At 37.4% G+C, this 9,174-nt stretch overlaps 1 protein-coding gene across 1 annotated transcript in view; it reads right to left on the reverse strand.

The window, feature by feature from the left end:
* The window catches only part of LOC104280365 (GPI ethanolamine phosphate transferase 2-like), a gene marked incomplete at both ends in the record, with an annotated part of 12,443 nt that extends 4,187 nt beyond the window's left edge, over window positions 1-8,256 (reverse strand). The window contains 2 exons of the mRNA XM_009877992.1: window positions 5,112-5,393; window positions 8,039-8,256. Coding sequence (XP_009876294.1) covers window positions 5,112-5,393; window positions 8,039-8,256 — 500 coding nt within the window. The remainder of the gene's footprint in view (window positions 1-5,111; window positions 5,394-8,038) is intronic.
* Window positions 8,257-9,174: the final 918 nt, after the last annotated feature.

A 9,174-nucleotide genomic window follows, 5' to 3' on the forward strand; every position in this document is an offset into this window, starting at 1 on the left:
CAACTACTAGTAGTAAATACCATACTTGGTTAAACACCAATCAATTAGATTTGAGCTACAAATAAGAAGTTGAAATTTTTGACGATTTTCTGGAATTCGTAAATGGCTGCAGAACTATTTAAAGCCTGAAGTGTCATTAAAAGAAGGGACTGGTGCTTCTAGAAACATAGTAATCAGAACCTATAAATAACCGTTAGGAAGCAGATGCTAACACTGCCTGCACTGGTCTTCAGAAAATTCATGAACGTGGTAATCAGTTTCTATATTCAGTCACAGTGGGAAAAAAAAAAAGCATTACAAATGAGAAGCACTTCAGAGACATCTTTAGATGTGAACAGAAACAATCTGAAGAAAAACACTCTGAAGCCATTAACAGGAGAGCTTATCTTAATTACTTTTTATCATATAGACTGAGCTTAGAAAAGACTTCTAACTTTTTTAACTGGCATGACCCTGATTCAGGATTCTACCCATGACAACAGAAGAGTGGGGCTTCAGAGCTCTTTCACAAGTGGAGCCCACACACAGATTCGCACTGTGGAGATGCACAGGCCACAGACACTTGGATTCAAACGATATTTTAGCATAAGTAATACTACTAACTCAAACAGAAGGTCTTTGAAGATCAACACACAGAACATACAGACAATCAGTTTCTTCCTCAAAGTCTAGGGATTCTATCGGAAAAGAGGATGGAAGGTGGGGCATGAAAGTTTGTGAATTACAGTGTTTATGCCCCGGTTACCAGTAAACAACCTCTCACATCCATACTGCAAGCAACACCAGATTATCCACTGCACCTTTCACACGCGCCAGGCTCTATCTTTGTATAAGCAGCCACCTGAGAAACTACTATCATATCATTCTGTAACAGCCCTGAGACTGATAAAACCATAAATGAAATCCAGGTCACTGCTTTTATACTTGCCTGGAATGGATGTACACACTAACTAAATCTACAAAATATTTCAAGCTTGCTTTGGAACTAAACAGAGACAGCACAGCCTATCTGATGAGATGAGATGTAATCCAGTCACCTACAGAAAAGGACTGAAGATGGGATGAAAAAACCAGATTTGTACAGGTCTGGATAAAAAGTCATGTCTGCCTCCAACACAAGGACTATCATCTACGCTTCCTAAGACATACTTCAGCTGCCCACATACCTGGGATGAAGAATCCAGTATTATTTCTACCTGTCCTAGCCTTCGAAAAACAAACTCACAAACCTTCTGGAAAACATTGATGAAAACCTCCGCATTCATGTATTATGATGAACTTGAAGCAGATTATTTGATCATCTGCTGCTATGTCCTGAGGTAGAGAAAACTCCCGAAAACATGTATGCACCTATTTCAGATATTCCCCAACCTTTCTAGCTCAAACAGGAAATGCTTGAATCGATAACTGTTTCATTACAGCCCAAAGAAGCTATTTTCAAAGGTGACATGAAAATAAGCATCTTAATGTCCAAGAGACACTATGTGACACTTGTCCTAAATTGACAAAATTGTAATTGCCAGTGACACCAAATTTCACTTGTGAAAGGATTTTTCTTCCACTTCTTGAATTCCAGATGGTCTCAGAATTGGTACCAAAGAGGGAAAAAAGAAAAGCTGCTGCTGAAACATCCTTCTTCAGGCAATAGAAGATTGGAACATCAATCAGAGAAAAAACTCCAGCTGCAGTGGTCTCTCATATGCAGAATGTAGGGAGCTGGAGGGGAGGTTTTGCTCAGTTTGTCCTCAAAGGCAGAGGTACAAAGAAAGCAGGGGTCATGAAGGAAGACAACTGAAACAGAAGGGATAGATAAAGACTTCTCACACTCACTTCCGTCCATGCTCCCGAGGCACAGCTGCCTAACTAAAATAATCAGAAACGGCCAACAGACCATGGGTATGGAAATGGCACTTCCTCCTCTAAAGTTCCTCAGAAAGATTCATTCCAAAAGCAGAATAGCATGGATTATATGGGTGCTTCTTTCCATGTGTTCCTTCAGGAATTATTTTCCTCCATCAGGGAGAAAGCAATTAATTCCTTTCATAAGAAAACCCTTTTCACCCAACTCAAGATTTGAGTATCAGGAGACGGTTTGCAATTGCTGCTGTGATCACTGACAGAGCAGCTGTCTTAGCAATACATAAGCCACCTGCAGGAAGTCGTTCACACCAGCAGCTGTTTCTCAACAACAAGGATGAGAATGTGCCAAGAACAGATGGGAATGAAACCTTAAGACTCAGGCCAAACCAAAACAGCAGAGCTTCTACCTGTCAGCCAACACCTGGTACCACCCTATTCTACATTTAATAATAGCCAAGAAATAGCAGCATCTTCCTACAATCCAGTCTTTGACCTAGAACAAAAGCATTTTTTCTGGGTCATATAAAGTCACTTTAGAACCACTCTTCCAGTAGTAGGTGGCACAAGGAATTAACTTATTGTTAGCCATATCAGCAAGATTTCTCATCACAGACAGGCTGAATTGCTTTGAGACTATCAACCTGGAGGAGAAAGCTATAATCGGTTGTAATTGCTCCCAATTCTATTGAAGTGGAACATCTGTAATGAAAGAAAGAACAAAGACAAACTTTAATACAGCTGCTGTAATAAAACTAGCTGAGCTTAGCAATGTGAATGTAGCAACTGGATAGATAACTTGTAACTGGAAGGGGAACACCTCCTTCAAGGCAGAACCTTATGGCCTGCAGCTAACTGCAGCCAGTTCTGACCGGCAAATCTGTCAAGCAATGGAGAAGGTCACGGAAAGCACAGAAGAGGAGGAGCAGTGATGAAGTAAACAACCGCCAAAGGCATTCACCGACCAGCAAGACAGGACAAAATAACAACTAACAGCCGACTGCAATAAAGACAGTAGAATGGAAAGCGAGATGATTATGTAAATAGTTCCTAGAACAGCAGGAGACACAACAATTTTTGTATAGAAACGTAATAAATATGTATTTAGTGAATGCATATAACCAGAATGAAGACAAAGCCAGGGTGAATACACATTGTGGAAGTATTCTTGTTTGTCTTCCAGCACTGCAAGAAAGAGTATCTGCTTAATAGTCTCACTGGCTATTGAGTTTGAATTCTTGATTCTTCAAATCAGTAAATTTTATGCACATATAGACAATCTTAATTTTCAAGTTCTTACTGTTTGCTGAAATTAAGAAACTTGGGAACAATTAAGATGAAAAATGAGCTTGTCTTCCATAGCTGTGTTTATCATTTGCACAGGAAGTAAACGTAGTTTCCTCAGAATACACTGGATCATTAGTATTATTTCAAGCCCATATTATTTTATTTTTCTAAGAATAATTTCAACCTCCTTTACAATAAAAGAGAGAAAGCTAATAAAGACCCTCAAGCAAAACAACTCAGAAATGGCAGAAGTGAACTGAGTCCATTTAAAGACCAACACACCCCAAAGTACCAACAGTGATAACTGTACTGGACTTCATTAAGACGATTTCTCCACTTCCATTGATTTCACCCTCTTCTTTTATTTGCCTTTAAAACAAAACTCACGCAAGCATAACTAGCTTTGACAGCAAAATATTAACATTACTTTGACATAAAAATTTCCGGTATCAAAAGCAAACTGTTATTTAAGCTTGTAAAGACTGTTCCGTTAGCAGCTATATTTGAGATGAAAGTTCTTCCCTTGATTTCATCAATTATTGTCAGCTAACTTGTTACTCTATTTCAGGCTATCTAAATGATCAACAAGGACACCTAAATCTTATCTGGCCAATAAATAAAAACACAAGAATGGAACAACCATGTTCTATCAACAAGTCCCTTTTTAATTACTCTCAGTACACTGAAGAAAAGAAGCAGGGGAAAAGTTGCATTCAAGAGAGGATGAGCATTACTTTTAGTCCAAGACTTCTCTCATAAATGCAGCATCTCCAAGAAGGAAAAACACAAATTCAGAAATCACAAAACCAAAATTATAAACTGATATAAGTTTGAATAATAAAAAATAGGAGTCTTATCTATAGGAAATTAAATTTATAATTAAGCTCTGGAATCACAAAATACAACATTAATTTCCACTCATGATAGTGAATTTTCTAAATTATTTGAAATATAGAAGTTATCAAATGTTTCTCTATGTCATACAGTTTTCTTTTAAGACTAAAGGAATATGTCATCATACCATTAAAGCAACGCATTCACACACTTAAAAAAGGTACTAAAATTCAAAGTAAACCAGATTGACAAAGGACTCTACTACACAGAGGCTGCACCATTACATAGAGCACTACGTGCATTGAAGTTCCTGAATTTCAGAGACTTTTGAAACATATGACTAATAAGCATCAAAAAAAAAAAAACCCCAACAGGTGGAAGCTGTTTTTATGGTGTGACAGTTCTTGGCATACTAAGTTTCACAGTGAAAGAAGAGTTAAGACGCTGCAAATTCTACTTCCTTGCAACTACCTGAATTCTATTCAATACAACAATAACCCTCACCAGATATTTTACAGAAAGTAACTACTTGCACAACCAAGAACATTTCTGAGCATTCCAAAGATTATAAACAAACTCAATTTCTTAAATTTAAAAAAAATTAAAATAATGAACTTACAAATGATAGATTAATTTTGGTCCCTCTGTTACAGTTTCAAAATTATTTCTAAAAAAGCATTAAGAATAACAGCATAGGAAAGGGTACTGTCAAAGTCTTCTCTGATTAGTCTTAGAGTATTAATGTCTGTGGTATTTGGGAAACGACAGATCATTACTGGTGCTTGTTGCCGCAAAGTATCATACATCTTGCTTTAATTACAATAGCGAAACATCACTGTGTAACAGCATAAAATTCGTATAGAGAATAACTGTTTCTGATCTCATAAAATCAACTGCAAAATAATTTCCACTAATGTAATGTGAAAATAAGCACTTCTGTGACCTTCATTACAGCAATCAGTATCATGCTACAGTGAACACACCACATTTCAATTACAATTTTAAATTATGTAAATTATATTAAAAATAACAATTTACTTAAGTACACACAGAGAAAACTTTTATAAAACTTTATCTGATAGTATGTCATAAAGAGCAGAACATTTTGAACTGTAATTAATACATGCTCTCACCTGTGGTGGAATTCTGGAATTCTCAAAGATCTTTGCAATGGCAGATAGAATACCGCACATGAGTGCAGAAATCAGCATCATCACTCCAACTGCTGTTAACCAGGACATACTGCAGAAATAGCACAAACTTTCTGTCGATGTGCAGACAATGACGTGAACTGCACACAGCGTGAGACACATCAAGTAAAACAGCAGAGAGAACAGTAGGGGGGAAAGGGGCACTTCAAATTCTGCCCGGCTGCTCAGGGCTTTTGGAACACTGAGCAAAAGCAACAGCAGAACCTTGAAATAAAACAGAGAATTAACATTTAAAAGAAATGACGTTAACTCAAACACACAATGAGAATTCACAGAAAAAAATTGTACTGTTGTAATCCATGTCACTCTGCTACTACATATACTTCACACCAAAAAAAACCTGTGAAACACTGTGTTGGATTTTTTGTCCCCAGTGAGGTACTACCATATAGATGGGAGAACCAAAGATTGCGTTTTCATTTATTAAGAGTTTGGGCACACAAGGTACCAGAGTTTATTAAATTATCATATGTCTCCTCACCCGAGGTAACTGATCATGTGCATGATCTTCGTTCCCTGCAAAAGTAAGAGCTTTAACTCTCTATACCAAAATAGTTCCTAAGTGAACAGATTTGACCCATTATTTCTCAGCTGTAAATGTCTAAAGTTACATGCACATGCTGACAAAGCAATTTATCTCCCAATGTGTGAGATACACATATACAGAGATCCTGCTGAGTTAAATAGCTTCACAGACCAGGAAAAGTCTTCATACGATGCACAAGTGTATGCTGCATTTCAAGCTTATGAATTTTCACAGTACTTATTTTTCGTACCTCTCACCATCTTAATTTTATTTATTGGTTTTACTTTCTCTTTGCTCTAATCTGCACGCAAACCAGGCAGAATTCTCAGGTAACTGTAGTAGTGGAGATGAGTAATATCATGAGTAATTTCTGCTATCATGTACAAACCTTTACAAGGGAAAATTCAGCCACATACTAAACTACTTCCCAAGATGCACATACTGAGCTAGGACTAGACTGAGTTCAACCAGCTTGTGCTAGGGCAAGATTAAAACATATTAAGATAAAAATCAGACCACTGCAAGCCTGTGATTTTTCACTGTCACCTGTGAAAATTTTCCCCACAATATAGTGCGGTACAATAAAAGCAGACTGAAAAAACCCCAATGCATTGCAGTAGTCTTCCTTTGTTTTCACATTCTACTTCATGTGGTTCACTTGGTTACGAAAACATGAGGTTTCACAGTACAGATTGGCTTCACTCATACCTTTTAACACATCCATTACAATTAAAACAAAGATAGCACTCATGATAGGGAAATGCTCAAATTGTAGCCATCTACAAATTTAATTTTAGAAAATGCACTGTTATCAATTCATGGCCCAGAGGTACTCTCCTCTTCTGAAATACCAGACACACAGCATTTATAGCAAGGTGTAGTTTGAAGTCACCTGCGAGATTCCCTACTCTTATTTATTCAGTGAGGGTGGAAAATACCTATGAAGACAAAAAGATTTTGAAAGGAAGGTAATTTCTTGAATACTGCACCGGAGAAAACAAAAAACTCCAGCAGTTTTTCAGCAAGTTTTAGAGTAATGCTGAGCAAGCTCTTCTTAAACAAAATTTTCATGGTTAATAGCTGCATGCTTCTTTTGATGAAGGACAACTGAGTAAAACACCCAAGAACTCTTTTGTAGTAACAGCAAGCACCTACAATGGTTTTTTCAGGAGAAAAAAAAGAAGTTTCAGGTCCAAAGGAACTGTCAAGAGCTTGAATGCATAGCTTCCCAGAGCAAAGGTACAAAAAAGAAATACAAGCACTTCAGCTTTCTTCTGAGTTTTGTCCACCTCCAGCTTTGCTGTCTGTAGAGTGGCAACAGAACCTAACATCTCATCTCCCAAAGGCACACATTCCTGTGGTCAGCAAAATCATAGCCCTCACTGAGCAGTCTACCAGAAAGCCATTTCAGATGTACTCTATCCACAGAGACCAGTGCATATGAGATGAGGCATAAAGCTCTACCAGGACATAGGAGACTCAATTAATAAACAGCTGCTAATGCACTGTTACCCATCCAAGGCACTGAACAGGCACAGTGCTACACCAATTACAGCCTTGTACAGCACCACCCATACACAAGGAGTAAATTATGCCAGATGTTTCCACCCTAGGGATCAATGTTTATTCTTAAAAATTAACACTCCTGTCATCTAAAAGGTCAGTGCAAGCTTCTATATATAAACGTTTGGTGTCCAGGCATGGTATCTGTTCAGCATGGTTCTCAAACCATTACCATAGAGGATATTCTCCAGCACTAACAAATGCAGAGGACCACTTAAAATTCCAGACAGGATATCTTATCTTCATTCCTACATGAGATAGGAAGTGGCAACCTAGCACCCTACAGCAAGTGTTTATTTCAGGTCTTCACCTATCAGTACAAAGAACAATTCTTGAAATCATGAAAATTGCCACACAAGGTATTGTCTGCTCTGAGCACTGTTAGATAAAGGGGAACATGTAGGAACTTAGCTGTCTGACCTTTTTTCTTTTTTTAAATGCAGTAAGGCTACTTAAAAAGTAGAAGGCTAATTAACATAGGAGTAATTTAACTTGTAGCACATCCACATGTTTACTGCACCTAGTAGCTCAGTATACATAAATACAAGTAGCTTATATCAAAAGCTCTCTTGAATAATTTTAGAGGGCAAGTTACATGTTAAAAGAGTATTAACCTCATCCAAACAGAAAGCCAGCCAACTCCAAGAGTTAGGTCCTCAGTGATTCTAAAGATCAATAAGGGTATATACTAAGTAGTCAAAAGCCAGAAACCTCTATCTCTGTGCATTTAGCTTTTTCACAAAAATATGTATTTTCATACCTCCAGAATGATCACAGTCCCCACCATCATTGAATACATGTCATATTGTGCCACTTGTTTGCTTAATGAAGAACTCAGAGCCTTCAGTGCCTCCAAATATTGCTTCAGGACCTTTTTGCCAAGATTTAAGAGTATTTCTGAGTTATTGCCCTCTAAATACAGTTTGATCCAATTACCATGGGACTTTTCTGCTATCTTAAAATGTTCATATCCTGGATCTAAGGAGAGGGGAGAAAAACAGAAAGAAAAAAATAGGTGAGAGGATCCATGAACAAAGAATCATTAATTAAAAACGTATTCATTATTTTATATTTCCTTGTAAAATATTTTTCTTAAAAGTGCTGTGGGTGTCGAAATTTTTTTCACATCTAGAAAGTTACATTATCTTCCTGCAGCAAGACCATAATGAGCCAGTTTCTCACAATAAAAGCAATTAATCTCTAAGCTGATAAAATGTCAAGACCTCTGGAAGTAACAAACATTATTAAAACAGCCATTTACTGTTACAAAAGGTTACCTGGACAAACTTCTCCAAATGCTTTAAATCCTCAAAAACAGCAACCACTCATTACCCAGGCCATATTGTACAAGCCAAGTATAAATGATCAAACAGCTTCTTTCTGGAGAAAACACCCAAGGGCACACACGCACTGTGTTAGGGACCTCGATTTTGCCACAAAGGTAGTGAGGGTCAGTTGGTAACAGCAGTTAAACACACAGAATGCAAGAAGCAGTAGTAGAAAAGTTAACAGCTGAAGCACAGTTTAGCTTCAGGTATTTGGACTATGAAGCTGGTACAAAACAATCTTTGGCAGTGAAACTTAGTAATTCTGCTATATTGTAAGGATGGCCTGCAGTCTAACTTGTTTAAAAAAGAGAAAACCTGATGCTGGCACCAAGCTACGGAAACAAGACCGTTGCGGCAGAAGGTGGTTTCATGAATGGCCTAATTCTGACCTGAAGAAAAATAAACAAAAACAAACAAACAAATTAAGAAAATCTCAGGGAAAAAAGAAAATCACAAAACCCAACCTCCAGGACACATATCTATTGTCTATATCGAGATGATATTTTCTTGTAGAAATGAAGTTTTGATTTAAGCCTTCTGATAAATATATCTGTAAACAAGACTGTAG

The sequence above is a fragment of the Apaloderma vittatum genome, unplaced genomic scaffold (assembly GCF_000703405.1).
Source record: "Apaloderma vittatum isolate BGI_N311 unplaced genomic scaffold, ASM70340v1 scaffold6871, whole genome shotgun sequence".
In the NCBI taxonomy this organism is placed as follows: domain Eukaryota; kingdom Metazoa; phylum Chordata; class Aves; order Trogoniformes; family Trogonidae; genus Apaloderma; species Apaloderma vittatum.